The following is a 19,318-nucleotide window of genomic DNA, read 5'->3' on the forward strand; positions in this document are numbered from 1 at the left end:
TTTTCATAATTTATAATTAATTTCTTAAATATTTTGTGGTTCTGTATGCTACAGTTTGGTTAATTCAGTGTTTTACTATCTTTGTTAATACCCTTCAGTGTGCCTTAAAATCTGTTTTTCATATTGAAAATGTATGACAATTGTAAAAAAGCAGCTCTTTTGGTTCTGGTCATGTGACAGATCAAATTTCTTTATGTTGAGTGGAAGCAATAGTGTTACCCATGCTTTTAGTCACATTTGCCATTGGCATTTTTTTAGGCAGATGTGGTTTAATGCTAATTAATAAGTATACTAAAGGTGAGTGTTGAAGGACATCTGACTTCATGAAATTATTTTCATTCCTTTTATACAAGCATTACAGATTCTATATTTCATTTTGTTGTTGTTCGTGTAGCCTTTGATCAATTTTTTTTAGTAGACTGCTGAACTCCAGCTCTGCCTTGGTGATAGCTGATGGGGGAGATTGAGGAAGGAGATCTGGAAGTCCAGGAGCTTCAGTTTTGTGCTGTTGGAGTTACTTGCTCTTCTGCTGATAGTGACACGTTACTAAGCAAATCCCCTGTCTCCATCTCCTCCACTATGGTCTTGTTTTATCTGTAAATTGTACTGTCTTAAACTACATAGCTTCAGTTATGTTGGGAACCTTTGTTTTCTTTTCTCTTCTTGCTGGACAGTAACAGTAAGATCCCTGATAGATGTATTTTTGATAGATTTTCATGCTGTACTTTGTACTCTGCTCATACTCTGGTGCTTTTGTACCTTAGAGGAGAGTGAGTGAATTTTATGTAGTTGACACTGCTGTGCGTGTATGTGAACAAATACATACATTGGTGTTTAAGTTAGAAGTCGTGTGATACAAGGTGTGAAAATACTGGTCAGATTTGTCAATACTTTTAACCGAGTTTGCCTAATGACATCATGGCGAATGAAGTATTATTCTTTAATAGATATTCCGGATATCTATTGGATCCATCTATGGAATAAGATAGATATTTTGGATTTCTGCTGTTGGTATGGAGTGGAAGTGCCACCTCCAAACAGGAAAATCCTCAGTTACTGTCTCTTACTGTTCAGATAAATTTACTGTCTCTTACTGTTCAGATAAATTTATTCTTTTTTTTTCTTCTGAATGTTAGTAAAGTTTTATTGACGCAGTTGCATAACATTAACTCATTAATCCTAATTGTACATAAATCCACATAATTATCATAATTGTTTGTTGAAATAGCAATCTTGTTTCATGAAACAGGTAGGGTGCCCTATTTGACTTTTTTTCTTTAAATGCAAAAAAATTGTGTACAAACAGTTAGTGCTGTAGAGCTTTGCTGGCACATCTGTGTCAGTCCAGGATTACCCCACTTCATATCCCTGATAAAGAATTGGGCCTTTGGTACTGGATGGCTTCTCTGTGGTTTGACATCTTTTAAGACAAACCTGAAAGTGGTCTTAAGGTAACCAGATCAGGGTTTCTTTCATGGAAGCTCTGATCTATATTGGAGATCAGCCTACATCAGCTGCATTAGATTTGTTTATTCTTAGTAGAGTTTTAGAACCAAGAAATTAGGTATTAAATCTTCACAGTACTGAAATTGTGATAGCTTTTTGTGATAAAAATGAGTAACTTTTTGCAAAGTAATTACTAGATTTCTTTAGTGATAAGCCTATATGTCTGTTTCTGTTGCTTTTCCCCCTGAAATTAGTTGTGCTTTTGGGTGTTTGAAAATGTTTGGAGTACATTTTAGTCAAGTGTCCTTTTTTAATTATGGCTACCCTAAAAATGAACCGTTTATAGAAAAGCTTATCAAACTTCAGCAGTTTTGGGCAGCCAAGACAAAGATGTAGTTCTGTCTGTGACTTGGTGTTTCTGTTTTGGTTTTGTTTTTAATTTTTCATTATAAATACCAATGCTTTTTTTTTTTTTTTTTAAAGAGGGGTGGGGTGTGGCAGGGAGAAACCTTGCCAGAATCTTCCAGAAGAAGGAAATGGGTATTTGTAATGAACTATATGAATGGAATTGTAAAATTCTATGCATCACTAGAGAGGAGAGAATAAGGAACACTGTGTGTATGGACTTTCTGCTTTTGTAGTTTCCCTAACATAGTAAATATTTTCTGTTGTGATTTTTATGGGAAGTATCATTTGGTCTGGGAATTCATTTGATTTAGTTTTAGGTAGTCCTGCGAGGAGCAGGGAGTTAGACTTGATCGTCCTTATGGGTCCCTTCCAACTTGAGATATTCTATGATTCTATTCTATAATTCGAAGTATATGTTTCCTTTAGTTGCAAACTTGTGACTAAGTGAATGGCCATTCTTAAATGTATCGGTTTGAAGTTGCATTGGGTTTCGGATTGGTATGGAGTATAGTGCAAAAACTGAAATGTAATGTTTTGTATTATAGGTACAAGAACTGTAGAAGTCCACTTTAGAATTTGAAAGAACAAGTTTCTGCAGCTCTGGAAAGATATGGTATGTTATGTTTTCACTTATATTGTATGCTAATAATCATAATAACAAGTATTTATACTTTTATAAATTCAGGAAGAAACACACATATTCATTTTTCCCATTTTTTTTTGACTGTGATCTCTGTTACTTAGGCATAGTTCTGTAGAAAACTGAGTTTCTGAGAGAAAATAAATACTGACCATACAACATTGAATTCCCTTTTAATTTGTTTTACAAGCTCAGTATCACGCTGCTACCATCCATGTATTTCTCCATGGATTGGATAAGAATCAGTGCTGTTTCTCAAAGTGGTTTTTTTTTGCTTGCTGCTGAGCATATATAGTGAAGCTTGTACAGTTTGTAAGTATGACTTGCAAAGTAAGTTCAGAACTACTAGAAAAGTTAAGCAGTCATCAGTGTAAGTCAAATTTGCAGATTCAAATGTTAGGAAATACAGAAATTTAACCATCAGTAGCAGTGCTAACATGAGCCCATGGCACATGGTATCTCTTTTTGTCTAGGCTCTTAAGTGTTGAGCCAGCTTAAAAATGTTGTGCATTAGAGCAAGGTTGGAATGTTAACTTGTAGTTATTTTAATTTCCATTTTCAAACTTTGTTCTGGTGTAGTCCAGTGGAGATACCTGGTAGTATGGAATTACTACACCACTTTTAGTGTCTCTTAAGATCTGTAGTTCTGCAAGTTAGTACATAGAGAATTTTTGAAACTTTTTGCATTGCTGTATTCAGAAAAACAATTATTGTTTAAGTTCATTTTTCTACCATATTAAATAGGTTTGTTAATGCATATATAAAATTGTACGTAGTTACTTCAACAACTACTTCTAAGCTATATGTGTACTTTCTTTTTTAACAAGTTAAAATGTGGGGAAGAACTCAGTAACTGCTGATACAGGCTTTATACCCTGTATGTTTATGTCTAGATTTTTCTTTTGAAGATACTTAACGTAAGAACATACTTACAAGTGTTGAAATCTCAACCTTGCAGAAGGGTTGTTGGGTGTCTTTTTTCTTTTTTTTTTAAGTTCTGTTTTGTAGGAAGCTACAGACGGGAGCTAAAATGATTAGTTCTAAGCTGAAACTTTAAATAAAACATCTGCTAATTAAAAACTGTAAATCTCTTAAAAAGCCATAATGTAACATTATCACAATCCAGATGTTCCTGAGAGAATTATATAGATTGGTCCTTTACTCTAGCAGGCATCTGGCAGGTAGTGTATATTCATTTTTGCACCCACAGCACCACTGGGACCACCCACCTGCTTCTTGCTCTCCAGTTTCGGTACTAGTTGTGTGTATGATGGCTCTTCTTCAAACCTAAGCTGTTATTTCTTTACTGCCATTATTTCTGCTGGCTGCTCTTTTTTCTGAATGTTGAACTGCTTGCCACCGTATGTATGCATAGTCTTTGTAATGGTATGTGCTTCATAAATTGATGAACAAGAATTCCCCTCTAATCTCCCATAACTTGAGCAATGAATACTAATGGGACATCAGAAAAGCTGATTATTATGCTACAGAATTGCATGATTGTGTGGTCTTAATATGAACTATGTATAAACAAACATGCTGGTGATCCTGGAGAACTTGGTGAACAGAAAGGTACTTTACATGGAAGGCTGTGTGGAAGATGGGTAGCAAAAGAAAGCAAAATAACAAAGCATAAGCAAAAGGACTGATGGAATAAAAGTTTAAATATTAAAGCTGAAGAGAAACTGTAAAACTTACCTGTTGGGAAAATAACTTAATGTGATACCTAGCCAGTAAAAGGAGAGCTACTAAAAGAAATTTAAATACATGATTGGATTTCACCTCCTGTTGTAGGAGGGGCTTTCCATTCATAACTGTATATCATTTTGGAGAGAGCCTGAAGTAGCAGACATAACTGAGATAGCAACACATGGTTCTGCTGCAAAAAATAAGTAGTGGAATAAATACCAGCTATGGTCTAAATGAAAAATGCAGAAGCTAAAGATAATTCCAGGTTCTTTCCCTCTTACAGAGGTCAATAAAGTACATCTATGATCTAAAACCAAAAACAAGTGTTGAAGGGAAAATCTAATGTCCAGCATTATGGGGGCAGTTGTAGAAAATAAGAATAACGCACAGGCCTTTAGCTTTGGGGTGGGGGAGGGAATGGGAGCAAACACTAGACTGTTTTCTGTTACTATGTGATGTCTTGACATCAAGGCAAAGTAAGTATACAGATATTATAGGATTAAGCTTTTATATAAATCTATAGTTGATCTCTGTATATTGAGACGTACCAAATTCTACCTTTATTAAACTCAGTAACTTATGTTTTTACTGAAGGGCATATTCCAGAATGGAACCAGCTTTAATTTGAAGATAGTAGCATATTCAGATCCCCACCCCAATATTCAAGTGTTAATTTGTCTTCCGCTATCCTGCATGCTTGTGTTCCTACTCTAATTTGAATTTGTCAGCCTTCAGTTTTCAGTCATGTGGGCGCTTTATATGTTTTCTTTTAATTGGAGGATCTTTTTTTTGTGCATTCTTCTTGTACTGTGAGAGGACTTAGTTTCTTCCAGTGTCCATGTTGATTAGCTTGATTAACTTTGAACTTTTTCCATTTTCTAATCACAAGGCACTTTCTCCTTTCTTCATGCTGTCTTTATGGCTCTTTTCTGCTACTTCCGGAATACTTTTGAAGAATAATGAATAATTGGAGAACTGGGCTCAAGTTTTGAACATGTCTGAAGTACTTTGTGCAGACCTTTCCAGGAGCTCCTCATGAGTCATATCTGTTGTTCTAGCTGTAATACTGGGAGCATGTGTGTGTTTGCACATCCGTTGTGAGTGCCTTAATCACTTCAGGTTGGCATTCTTCAGGGTAGAACCCGATTCTTTTGGTCTTCAAACTAGGTGATTTTGCATTTGTTGTTATTAGTTGAATGGCAGTGGAAAAAAATTTGCATAGATGCCTTATTACTGTTTTTTTGCAGCTCTGTTAGGATTTATGTGATCAGGTTTTGTTAGTGGCTGTTTTATTTTACTTTAGGATCATTGATAATTTCACCTGCTATTAGTTGCATGAAGAAAATTTCTGGAATCTTATGTCTTTTGATGGTTTCTGTGTTGGAAGCCACATGCAGGCAATAAAAGCAATTGAAAGTTTTAAGTGTGCTTATTACTTTTTTTTTTTTTTTTTTGCAAGTGACATTAAAGATTGAACTTGTGGATTTGGTGAATATTCTACTGTTTCCTCCAGGTCACTTGATGAATCAATCTCAAGTTATAAAAGGCCTGTTTGCAAAGGCCTGTTTGCCTATTACTTGGCAGTTTGTTTTTGAAGTAATAAGCTAGCTAGGGTAGTTCTGAGGGCATCTTTTACTGTACAGATGATGACTGACCATTTCGTCATGGTACTCCAAAGTTATTTTGAATGTGTATCAAGTTTGAGAAGAGAGTTAATTCTTGGGAGATTCAGAGGAATTCTTCAGAATACACACAAACACTGTCTTTAGTTGTATCTTGACAGATGGTTATTTTTAATTAAGCAACTCCAGTTCTGGCACTGGAAGGTAAGGAAGATCATGGTACTTCTTTTGTACAGGTGAATCACACCTCCACTTTCATTAGTTCACCTGTCAAAAAGAGAATCTTAAAAAAAAAATTGGATCAAAGATTGCTTGGGTGGAAATTTAAATTATTAAAAATACCACCTCCCAGGGGACCCATCATTTAGTAAGGTCAATACGAAGTCATAGTTTAAATAAGAAAAGCATTCCTTCACTCAAGGGTCTTCCTAGACTTCACATACTTGGTGTCAGCTGCCAGATGGCTGTGCTGTCACAGAAACCGAATACCTGTACATCAAACAACATAAGGAAAATAATAAGTATAGGAAATCCATGTAAGTGACAACATTAAATGATTTGTTGCTGAAAGTTTTTTGGCTTTGTTTTTGATTGCTAACAAATAGATACTTAGGTTCTCCATGATATGTCTTTAGATTCTGTGTTTTGAATCTGAGGGCCTCTTCTTGGCTCATGTTTGTGATCCCAGACTTTCAAGATTAAATGAAATGCAACAAAGTTGGTTTTTAGCCCCTTTTTATGCATCTGAACTTGGTTTCTGGCGTCTTGTTCTTTCACTGATTTATTTTCTCCCTCTTTTTCAGTTGATAGGAACATTCTTTTCAGAAAATCTTCTCTTTTGTCACCTAGGAGAGATGGGTGTAGTCTCAAACTACTGCATAAGCATTATTTATCCTATTACTTCTTGATGAGTGCTACTCCATGCCATACAGGGTTCTTCAGATACATAGTTTGAAGACATGGATCTTGTGTATTGTCTTGCTAATTATAATGGGTTGCTGCAGTCCTGGTTGAACTACCTCTTGTAAATAGTCACTAGGCAGATGTGGATGTGTCTTTACTGGAGCCTACCCAGTCCCAAAGAGCCTGTAGCAGCCATCTCAGGTTTCTCATATTCGACAGGCACAAACTGCGTTTGATACCTTCAGCTGCTCTGTGTGTCTGTGAAAACCTAAACTGTAAGTCATGCTAATCATGACATGGAAGACCACAGAAATCTGTTTGAGTAACTCTGCTCTAAGAAAAAATATTTGTTCTGGGGCTGCTGTTGCAGGGTCCTACCTTCTAGAAGGTAAGTTATATCCTGAGATGTTTTGTAAAGGAATTACTGTGACAGAAAAGCAGCTGTTTTAGGTCAGTTTCCTGTTCTTCATAATCCCCTTTTCTAAGTTAGTCTTTTCATCAGTGTGACTTCCCTTTCCCAATCAAGTAGTGTCCTTTGACTCTCTTTACCATTTTTCCTTTTCCTGCCTTGTTTGGATCCAACAGTCAAAATGTCCTTTGTTCAAACTAGGTTCGGAATAAGGGATCTTTGATGGTGGTCTCCTTCACCACCCACCCTATGTTTCAACGTGCTGGACTCTTTGCCAGCAGACGGTGTTCTGCTGGTGCATGAATGAGTAAGGTTTTCTAAAAAGTGAATTCTTTCATGTGTGCTAGGGAATCCTTGCCAATCATATTCTGTCCCATAGGAGTAGCAGAAAGAACAGGTGGGGAAGGTAAGATGAGAAGGAGATAGAAGGGGAAATGATTTCTTGCATATGGATTGTTGAAAAGTAGCATGAGATTTTTAGACCCCAGTACAGTAAATCTACTTTTAAGGTGCTTGTAACAGATTTGAAATGCTGCAGCTACCTGATTCAAAGCTCTGATCCGTGATAAATTCAATTTGTAAGTACAAATTTCACTACAAAACTTAGATGAGTTAATTTCAGAGTTAAGAGATTCATGCCCCTTCAGGTACTGCCTCTCTTAACAAAGCTGCTGTAGATACTATGTTAGGTGGTGTGATAAATCTGACTAACGGAGTTGGATCTGTGTCAGACCTGGGCACAAACTTGTCTTGGCCGTGATTGTGGAGCTGCCACCTCAATGCATATTCTTTAACATTCCACGATGTGATGTTTTTTTGAATGCAGCACGAACACTTCATGTGTTCTTTCACTGTTGACCATCATGTTCATGACTTTTCTCCTCCCATGTGAAACAATCTCGGGAAAACCCTGTTTTACTAAGGTTGTTATCAGCCGGTTCTTCTAATATGCTTCCATTTGAATAGAAGAATACTGTAATTATCTTTCGCCCATGTTCTGGGTGGTATAGGACACAAGTCTAGGTAGGGAGTGATTGATTTGGCACACTCCAGAATGCAAGCTGATACTTCCAGCAGTCAGAATGTGGGTTTCCCAACCAACAGGGTATTAGAGATTACACCACTGTCCTCTTTGACCAGCATACTAAAAGTTACTTGGACAAAGAGCTAGAAGGAGTTTTAATTTCTAAATGCGTTTTTACAGAAGCATTTCACATCAGTTCAGAAAGCAGCAAGAATTTAGATTTAAGTTAAAGGAGAAAGCAGTGCCTTAGAATAGACCTCTATTTCTTTAAAGCTAATGCTTGCCTGAAAGTGGACATTGTCAGGTCTTAAATAATCAGAATGCCATAAGCAGTGTTTTAAGGCTTCTTAGTGGGGCATCAGCATCTTGGGTTTTGCTGTTTGCTTTTCTGTACAGCTGATGGTCAACAAACATTACTTTGAAAATCTTTACCCTGTTTGTCATTTAATGTTGACAGATGAGGAACTTTTCCAACTGACTCTTATTCATTGTACTGTGTTCCTGGCATTGACTCAGTTAAACTTTGACAATTTACACCTGTAACAGATAGGTACTAGAGAACCTCTGTTTTGTTTCAGAGGTTTTCAGTAGCCTGCTTCTTTTACTTTACTTATGTCAACTGCACGTTTAGATCAGAAGACTAAAGTATTACTGATGTTAAAGTAATTAAATAGCACTTTTCCTACTTCAGGGAATTTACTCGATAAAACTAATAAGCATCATCCTGAAACTAATACAAATTTTGTTCCATGGCAGAGTTTGTAGTAGAATGGCAAAAGTGAGCAGGTTTTCTGACAAATTTTAGAAAATTGTGGGCCTTGCTTACTGATCAGTGATTTCCTATCTCTGACAAGTCAACATATACAAATTAGTATTGAGAATGCTTGATTGCTTATCAAACCTAAGACCTTACTGAAAGACTCTTGTAATAGGCTGGACCGAAGCACAAAAGCTGTCTTTACTGAAACATTTAAAGCTGCTGGATATGCTCTGTTAGTATTTGCACCAGATCGTTATGACTGCGGGTGTTGCAGAGAGCTGCGGGTGTGCCCTCAGTAGCTCACTATCCTTTGTGCACCTTGCTTCTGTGTGAGGCTTCTGCTGCATGGCAACCTACCAATGTGGGGTTTCATCTGGGTTAGAGCCAAAGGAGTAAACTTCTTGGATACTTAACAGGGATCTGTCTTCATAGCTGCTGGCTGTTTAGAGAAAACAAGACAACTTTTCATTAACACTTCAATTTTAATCAAGACTTTATATTAACAAAAAGTGAATAATGCTGTTTGTGATCTGACTCTCCATCTGAGGCCTTTTTTTCTTTACAGTCTTTGTCCAGTGCACCTAGGAGCTTGGGGTGGGAGAGAGAATGGGGTGAATTGAGTGTTGAGGGTTATGTTTGGAAATATTTTTATCAGTTAACTTTAGTTTAGAGTAGATAATAGCAGTAGGTAAGAAACTAACTGGTTCCTTTTCAGCCATGGAAGTAATCAGCTGGGGTGGTCCCAGGGCGCTCTGGGCACGAGTATTGCTGAGTGATCATTGGCTGCCACCTGCGTGACAAAGTAAAGGACCAACCCTTCAATTTATACCAGTGGAGCCAGATCACGGGAAACAATTGACAGGTAAAATACACTTTTGAAAATTTAAGGGAGAGGAGAGAGACACTTACATGTGGTGTAAATGGAGCAAAGAACCTAAAAGATTGGCCACAGATAGCAAAGGTTGCTCCTGTGAAACTTTTACATAGTTTTAGCTTGCTTCATTTTGGGGAGAGGCACACAGCAAAGCACAAGCTACATGTTGCTTCCCTGGAAACAAGGAGCCTCATTAGAAAAGCAGTATTGAGTTGTAGCAGGGAAACAACTGACGGAATTTTATTGGAGTTAGAAATTCCGGTTCATATTTACGCACATGGTTTCAAATCTTTGAATGCTTGTTGTCTTGGTGTTGCGTGCTTTTCACTGGTCCAAGAGATGGGTTTTGGGGTTTTTTTTAGGGAGGCCAAAAATAAGTTGGTGAATTCTCGAGTTTACAAGTAGAGTGTACAGTAGTGAGTTACTCGAAGTCTTAGAATGCCATTCAAAAAGGAATTAATTTTTGTGCTGTAGGTCTTAATCTTGCAGATAAAACACTTAGCATCAATATTTTTCTTCTGGTTTATGTTTTTTATTTAGTGGACTGGCTGAAAATAATTTGTAAGGACTTTTAACTAAATTATTTTTACTTATTTAGAGTTGTTAAGCTTATGCTTAGCCCAGCGTGATACAGGATTGGTGTGACAACTCGTTTTTAATCAGTGACTCAAAATTGTGATCACCCTGATGTCACCGAATGGCCACAGCTTGTAAAAGGTAAGCATAAAGCATATAGTGTTTTTTCTCAGGATCATTTTCAGTATAATGTTTATTTTAATAAGTATTTCATTTGTATGGCTTGCAGATAGTTTTATAAATAGTATTAAGGTATATTGTTTGTTTAAGATAAGTCAGCTGGCAAAGTTGACTTACTCTTTTGCTTAGAGTGATTACAAAGCTCACTTAGCTTGTCCCTGCCTCATTTTTTAAAATATGAGCACTGTGGTGCTCTGTGGTATGCCTCTTAAGAGCAGTACTATCACTTAAAAGTCTCTGGTGGTTTTTATTGTCATACTGACATTCTGTATAAGTTGTTTATAATTGTTTATATATATGTATAAATTTGTTCCATTTTTCTTAATGTATCTGTTGAGGAGGTTTGATGTTAAAATTTCTAGGCTTGCATACCTTTACTTTTCTCTCCTAGGGAGGTACAGTGGAGGTAAAAGGAGTGGCTTGCAGAATGGAGAAGTTGTTCCCTGTGTTATTGGAAGTGAGCCATCATTTGAATTTGCTAGCTCATACTGCAGTATTCAGATTAGTTGGTGTCTTGTGATCAGTATCTACAATCTAATTCAAAGCTGAAATTTGTAAGAGCATTTGCCCTGAGATTTTCTCTGAACAGAACTCTTGTTTCAGATTTTAAGTGCAATGAAGGGATACCTTGCCGTATTATACAGTTGTTTTTCAGTACTGTTGCCTCCTCAGAAGAATAACAAGGTATCTTGTTTGTAAACAACTGGGTATTGCAGAATAAATAGCTTCTCAACAAACAGCTAGAATTCCCATAATTGGATTGATCTTCCATGTTGTTTTAATGAGTACTGAAAGCTCATTTTATTTGGTACTTATATTGTCATTTGAAACCTTTTAAAATCTGGTTACTAAGTGCATAATGGGTTCTGCAAATCACAGTTATGGTAGGTCTGCTCATGTTATAGAAAACAGTAAGTTGAAGGAATTTCATCCCTGTTTTCCGTAGAACCATTTACCTTATAGGACCAAAAATTTTTTGACTCAGCTAGGTTTTATTTTTTTCTGAACTTTCTTGAAACTGTGTCTCTTCTTATATTGTTTGTTTTACAGAAGAAACATTTTTGCGAAATAGCATGCACTGAACTGCGCTGACTGTTCAAAGCCCAGTTAAAACTCATACAAGTGATAAGGATAGGAAAAGACTTTGGATATCCTGATAGCTATGTTTACGTGTTTGTACTACAAATCACCAGGCTATCTTTTTTACATGCTAAGTTTAGGTGCTGATCTTCTCTTTTTCTGTAATTTTTCATACTGCTGTGTATTTTAAAGGCTAAAATTGATTCATACTCATGATGTTTTTAACACCACTACTTCATTTGTATTTTCATAACAACTTAAAGCACTACTCTTACCCAGAGCCTCATTGTGTTGTATTTCCTATGACTAAAACAAAGATAGCAACCTCCTCAAGCTTCCAAGATCTTTGCTATCAGTTTCTGAAGTCCTAGCTGTGAATAGAGGAGCTAGCCACTATGAATATAAATACTCTTTTTTTCCACTGTTCCTCAGGTTGTATGGCTTCTAGCACTTTTATGCTTAGGTGAATAATTAGGGGGAAAAAAATAATTGAGGTTCTTTTCTCTCTGCTAAATATTTAGTGACTTATTTTTGTCACTGGAGTTGACAGGAAATGAAATTTTTATTTGTTTTGCTGTTGAGCGTTATTTTTGTCAGCAACTATCTCATCAGTCGTGAACTTTGAGTAGGGGAATAAATAGAGACCAAATTTGGGTAGGTTTTGTCATTTTCCAGTTAGAGGTTATTTGCATTTTAAGCATGAGTATAAAGTTAGTTGGTTCAGAATTCCATCGTAGTGTCAGTTGAATTTTATAACTTGGAATATAAACAAATAACTTCCTGTGTTCTGCATCATCTGTTGCTGCATAGTATCCAGCTAGCCTAGGAATTTTAAGTTATCTGCCAGAAATGCTTTCTAGGCACTGGATCTGTTAACATAATACAGTTTGGTAAAATCCAGAAAGTTACTACGATCTGCTATGTCAGTAGAGGAACTAAGATTTTTAGTAGAGAATTTGGAAGATAGTGCAGGCTTTAATAGGAGGGACCATTCGGGAAGGTAGTACAGTGAAACAAAGGAAAAAAGGAAATGTTTCAGGCTACAGGTGGTGACTTCCAATAGCATTTAGAATAGTATAGATAGTCATATAGTAAATTTAAAAAAAAAAATCAGAAATTCTATTTCTATACAGAAAGATTATTTTTTTTTTCCCAGTAAAGCTATGGCAAAGCTTAGCTGTGCTGACTGAAGTCCTCTAGCAAACTCTGTGGAAACCTACAAAGTGAGTTCTATTTGCAGATTTTAGCTCACTTCTGTTTTGAGAAAGCTCTGTCATGAAAGGCGCATTTGTTCATGTAAGCTACTGAGTTATACTGCAATGGCTGTGCTCTATTTCCACTCCTCATGCAGTATATCCAGCATGGCAGTTCTGGTCAGCTGTACCAAAATCTATACCCAAGTGAAGGTTGGATAAGGTTCTTCAGGATATTATTTCAAGGCAGCTTAAGGTGTTCAGAGTCAAAACTGCTGCATTTGTACTGCCTGGTATCCTGGCTTGTCTGGCTACAAACTTACTGGGTAGGGGGAAGTCCTGAAGGGAGGGAGAAAAATGATCTGTCTAAAAATAAAAAAAGAAAAAGCAAACACTTGAATCAGTGCTGGTATAAGGAAGAAGATGGGAATAAGGAGGAGCTAAGCAGCTATAATTTAGCCTACTTAAATTAATCATAGAATCATCTAGGTTGAAAGGGACCTTCAAGATCATCTAGTCCAACCATCAACCTAACTCTGACAAAAAAAAAAAAAAAAACCCCCAAAAAAAAAAACCAAAACCATCACTAAACCATGTCCCCAAGCACTATGTCAACCCGACTTTTGAACACCTCCAGGGATGGCGCCTCAACCACTTCCCTGAGCAGCCCATTCCAATCCTTGATAACCCTTTCAGTGTAAAAATTCTTCCTAATATCCAACCTGAACCTCCCCTGGCACAACTTGAGGCCATTTCCTTTAGTCCTGTCACCTGTGACTTGGGAGAAGAGACAGACCCCCACCTCTCTACAACCTCCTTTCAGGTAGTTGTAGAGAGCAATAAGGTCCCCCCTCAGCCTCCTTTTCTCTAGGCTGAACAACCCCAGCATAATATGGCACTATGCCCCTTAAATTACTTTAAATTAAGTCAAGGAAGTTGGCATGCTGAACACAGGTGCTGCTTGTCTATTCAAAAATGCCAGGCAATAACACCTGATTTTGAATATTACTGGCTGACCTGGTGGCTGGAAGGAAGAAATAAGAAGCTGCCTTCGACACTTCTGCTCTGTGAGATTATGTCCATAAATTCAAGTAGAGAGACACATGACATTTGTTTTGACATTCTGTTGAGATCTGCTTCGGAGCTGCTACTTAGAGTCCAACTGTGCCAAGAATCTGTTAGTAACAGTTGATCACTGATGAACTTCTGAGTATACATTTTGGTTACAGAAGTGGTTATGAAGAATTAGCCCAGAAGTGGTGCACTATGCAACCTGAATACGGAAGTGCTGCCAGCAGAACTCTCCTCTAATGGCTGCTGTTGCTTAAGCTGTGGAGAAACAGTGCTGTCCTTCTTAGAGAAATTTGACTTAATTGTATTGTCAGGTTTTATGCTATAAACTGGCTTTTAGAGTTTGGTCAAAGATATTCAATGTGCAAGTACATAAAAGTTAATGCTTTTAGTGGGAATAATACATTATCATCACTTTCCACCTTTCCTAACTCTTCGTATTGTAATGATTTAAAATAACAAACAGTGCTTAAGGTTTTGTATCTGTATTTGCAGATCACCAGGAGAACCTCACTCTGAAAACATTGAAACTAGCCGAATGTAAGTACATGAGTGGATGAGTTTGGTATATCTTGTTTAAAAATGTTCTGAACATATGTAACAGTTACTCTTGCACCCGCTTAAAAAAGAAGACAAAAGCTGAGTAGAATTGCAGAATCACCTTAGAAAATTTCAAGTTAGTAACTTGCTATGGATAAATAATTTTAAGCTCCTGTAGAAACTGTGATGATTCTTGTTTCTTTTTTTTCAATTTTTATTTTATTGGAGGGTGAATGGGTTGAAGGCAAAGTTCAGAGGTTTAAGTTAATGTAAACCAGTAGATGGTAGCATAATACAGTGTCAGAAATCTTCAGGCCTATAGTCAGACTTGACAGTACGGGTGTAATTTCTACCTGCTGTTCGCTAACGTCTTGCATGGGTTTGAAGACACTTCAATACTAAGGCACAATACCTGCTAATATCTGTTTTAGCAGATGGATTGCTGAACTATGAAGCAAAAAAAAGTCTGACTTAATTTGGCAAATTTATATACGAGTTACTTCTAGAAGCAGAAAACTAGCTTTCTTTCACTAGACAGTATTCATGCAGTATTTTGCTCACAGTTGTGAACTTTGTTTTGGTCTGTCTTCTTTAGTCTAGAAGCCAAGATTAACTAGAAGCAAGATTGTGATAGGCTGAAATGTTCATTTCCATTTCAAATTCAGAAGTGTTGCAGGAATAAAAACTTTTTTCTTTTTTTAAAAAAATGGTACTATTTGAGACATTATTCTTCTGTTAGCAAACAAAATTCTTTTCTAGCTATTCAAACTGTCCTGTCATAGAACTAAAATAGCAAAACCACAAACTCTGCTTTTCTGGCTCACGGCACAAGTTCCAAAATAATAGAGGGAGCATAGCCTAGTGGTTGGGGTACTGTCCGAGGCTTCTAAAGACCTGGTTTCATTTCTCTTCTGCTACAAAGTTCTCTGACCTTAAGCAGTCTCCTCCACACCCTTCCCCCAAGTGGTCTAGCATTTTATGTGCTGTGGGCTGAATGCCAGTTTCAGGATGTTTTGCAGGCTAGGGACATGGTGTGAATTGCTCAAGGCCTTTTCTTGCCGTAGCTGCCCAACTTGGGGAGGAGCAAAACTGAGGTGAGCCCTTCCATGTTGGACTGCATGCCTAGCCTTAAAAGTAATGAGAAAGAAACAAGGAACACTTTTCCTATGTGTTTTTATCAATTCACTGCAGTGAAGTGTTTTCTTGCACTAGGAGGAGCATTTTTCCTGGGACAACAAATTTGCTTTTGCCTGTCTCATGCCATCTGTTACAGAAGTGCCATCTCACTGCTATCTTAAGAGTACAGGTTGCAGGGATCCAGATGTGAAAGGTGACTGGCTGTCGCTTCATGGACGTGCATTAGAGACAGAGGTTGCAGGGCAAAAACCCTGCCATGGTCTCTTCTGCTCCAGTAGCAGCCCCTGCTGCATTGTGTTTTATTGTTCCTGCAGGAAGTTGTGTTCTCTTGTTTCCCTGGCCTAGCCAGATGGGGCAAATCTGGCTGTAGACTGGCTGTAGTCCACTCTGGATATTGTCAGCTTTTTACACGTTGTAAGGAAAGATGTCAGAAACAAGGATCTTAACTGGTGTGAAACAAAGACTTTATAAGGACCTATGATAAATCAGAAAAAAAAGGCAGTACAACTATTTTTCCTTCTAGCAGTTTTAATTTTTTTCTGTTTTATTCTCCTTAAAACTAACCTTAAAAATAATCTACACTAGCAAGCTTTCCTGTGTGAAAGCTGAAGTTTTTTGGGTTTTTTTTGGTGCAGGTCGATGGTCAGAGTTGCCCTGACTATGTAGATTTCAGGTATCTGTCTAAAATAGATGTAAACCAGTCAAGCTGTAGGGATTCATATATTTCAGTAGTATTTGTACAGTATTAATGCATGGCATACTTGCAAAACTAAATTTTTAAAAACTGTATCACAATGGGATGTGTACATTACCTATTAAGAGGGAATTTCTGCAATCCTGCTGCATGGTTGCTCTTGCCACATAAGGTGGAATGGCAGGCTGAGTAATACAGTGTGACTGGCATGCCTAGTGTGTAGCTAAAATAGTTACTATGTTATTTACATACCTATTATTCATTAGGAAACACCGGGAATTACACAAGTGTTTTGTTATTTGTGCAATGAATGGTTAAGTTAGTTTTGCTCTGGCTGATATAATTGCTTTATTTGTTACTGTAGTTTGCATTGCAAAGCTTTATACCAAGAGCATAGTCACATATGTTTCACATGTATGAATTTAAGTAGATAAATAAATAAAAGGTCTACAGACTCTTTCAGTCTCTTACGCAGCAAATTCTTCCATGGATAAGTCTTGCTTATCCCAGGCTTTTCAGTTCTGACTCTATGCGTGATGAACATCTCTGTTCTAGCTCAGAGTTAGGAGTCTCTTTTCCTTAGCATTCATTCAAGTCTTTGAATTTTTAAGGTCAACATCTTCTCTTACCTGCTCCTGTCACAGGTCTGCATTAATTTTCAGCTTCAATTAGTATAACTTTCTTAATTCACTAAATTACATAATTTTTATTGTTTACATTAACAATAATTGTATTCTTATCTCTTATCAGTTCATGTATTTTTACTCTGTGTATTGTATGTTGTCACATCAAGGCAAAGGTTTGGGTATTTTGATATGACGGCTTTCTGTGCGTTCATCTCTCCTCTTTTCAAGGATGGAATGCTTTGCAATTTTGAAGCTTCTCCCCACCCCCACCCCCCATTTAAAGTGTTGTTACAGTTACAGTTGATGTATAGTCATCTCACATTGGAGTAGATTTGATATCTGGTTTGTTTCACTTGAAAAGAATTGCAAAATAAGAATTCTGCAGCAGCCTCAAAACATGCCAGAAAAACAAATTACAACCATTTCAAAGATATACAGTATTTGTGTAAGTATTACTGTTTCTTGATACATGCTTTCAGATGCCATCCTAGTGCTTCCTAGACATCGAATGCTTTAAATTACTTTCCTGATAGCTGATTAGCATAATGTAACTGTGGGACGTGCTGATCATGGCCTCTATATCAAATCTTGCCACATATAGGAATTTTTGTAGCATTTGCTGCTTGGTTTATTGCCATTCTCAGAATAAAAAGATGTAAGAAGTATCTTTATGTACACCTGCAGCCTTGCGCTGTCTTATACTGTGATCTGTCTAGGTTGAATTTAAAAATTTCTTGGAGCCTCTTGGAATGCATTATTTAGTCAGGCAGTGATTCCCTTGAGGAAACTTCATCAGTTAATAAGACTGCATTGACTCTACTCAAGAATTACTACTGTCTTAAATTTAGCAACTACTTGTTACAATTAAGTGTCTGTTTTACCTTTGCTTCCGAGAGCAAAGATGAGGTAAATTGACCAGATTTTACAATGATTTGGAAGAAAAGGAATTCCAGATTTTGCACTAGAAAATATAACTGAAGCAAATGTATTATAGACCTTGGTTCCCATGGAGCTTGGAGGTTGCTGTAATTTTACCAGTTAAAAATAAACAAAAAGAAAGCTTAAAGAGGAGGTATTTGTCCCTGAATCTGTCTAGTCCACGTACGCTAGACTGTTCTTAAACTGGAGACTCAGGGGTTTGTCTTGCGATCCATGTGATTTGCACTTAGTCTCTGCGTGATGATGGTCATTCTTCTAGAATAGTGTCATTCAGAATGAAGGTATAGTAAAAGAATGCTACCGTGGAAACCTAATTTTGAAAAAGTGTTCTGGAGTTTTTAGTAACTTGAAAACAGTTGTGTGGTTGTCCCTTTCCTGTACTTGGCCTCTCTTCTTGAAGTTATACAAGGAAGAGTACAAGGTTGATCAGCATGTAGGTATCTTCTCTGCAGGTTGGTCTTATGTGTTGCAATGGTCAGCCCTCTTCTTATATCAGTACTTTTATCTGAAATAGTGTGTCTCTTCTACCATGCTTTCTACTGTAACGCTCCAGTGGTCCAGAAGTAGATTATCGGAATCAGTGTCTCCAGGTTACTGTCTATATCTTTTGATATCTCACTGCAGTGTTAATCTCCTTTCTTTGGTTGGGCTACTGATTAGAATACAGTGTATAAATTTCATACTTGACGAACATAAGCTTGTTCAGTGGAGAGCAACATGAATTTTTATTGTGCTTGCTTGAGTGCCAGGACTTTTTTAACCAAGGGAAAGAAGGAAGGTACCAACATGGAAGGTACTCAAGAATATGTATTTTGCTTAACGTTTTATAAGATGCTTGTTATTTGTCTTGTCCTGAATATAAAAGACAGACTGAAGGATTCCTGTAAGTAATATGAAGTTACTGTCATTTAACTTATTTCCAATAAACACAAGGTTGCTCTTATTGTGGCTTCCTAGCCAGTACAGAGATTTAGAGTTTATGACTCCTTACTTGATAATTTAGAATAAAATTTGGAGAACTGTTGAAATGTTTTATGTGTTTAGATGCGATTATTCTTTACAAGTTTAACAGCTGATAACAACATTGCAATTTTTTCCTTTAAAGTATTAAGAATAACAAATTTTTTCAAAGACAGTAAGATATTGTAAGTTTATAGTCAGTCCTAAACTTAGTAATAAGTTTATTCCAGCAGTAATTCAAGGTACTTTTTCTCTGTAGTTAAATAAATTTATGGGCATTTTTTAAAGGCTATATTTCTCCCCTTGCCTTTGCAAAAGGCACTAATGCTGTAAATGTGAGCATAGTATTTAAAACACAATCAAGTATGCCTACCATCATTACCATTTACATGTGTTTGTTGCTTCCAATAATTGCCAAATAATTGTTGCCCGATAATCAGTTATTTAATGGCTTCAGGCCTGTAATGTTGGGGGTGGGGTGTTGAAATTGGATTTTTTTCCTGAAATTGTTTGGGTTGAAAAGCCAGGGTATAATTGATGCATTATT

The 19,318-nt window shown here is 36.9% G+C and overlaps 1 protein-coding gene across 1 annotated transcript in view; it reads left to right on the forward strand.

Moving 5' to 3' along the window:
- Nucleotides 1-19,318, forward strand: part of UBE3A (ubiquitin protein ligase E3A) — a 55,853-nt gene that overhangs the window by 6,799 nt on the left and 29,736 nt on the right. Inside the window, exons 2-4 of the mRNA XM_074144578.1 lie at nucleotides 2,400-2,467; nucleotides 10,374-10,492; nucleotides 14,371-14,415. Of these exons, the coding sequence (XP_074000679.1) occupies nucleotides 10,473-10,492; nucleotides 14,371-14,415 (65 nt within the window). The 5' untranslated portion in view covers nucleotides 2,400-2,467; nucleotides 10,374-10,472. The remainder of the gene's footprint in view (nucleotides 1-2,399; nucleotides 2,468-10,373; nucleotides 10,493-14,370; nucleotides 14,416-19,318) is intronic.

Source organism: Numenius arquata, chromosome 1 (genome assembly GCF_964106895.1).
Source record: "Numenius arquata chromosome 1, bNumArq3.hap1.1, whole genome shotgun sequence".
NCBI classification, from domain to species: Eukaryota; Metazoa; Chordata; class Aves; order Charadriiformes; family Scolopacidae; genus Numenius; species Numenius arquata.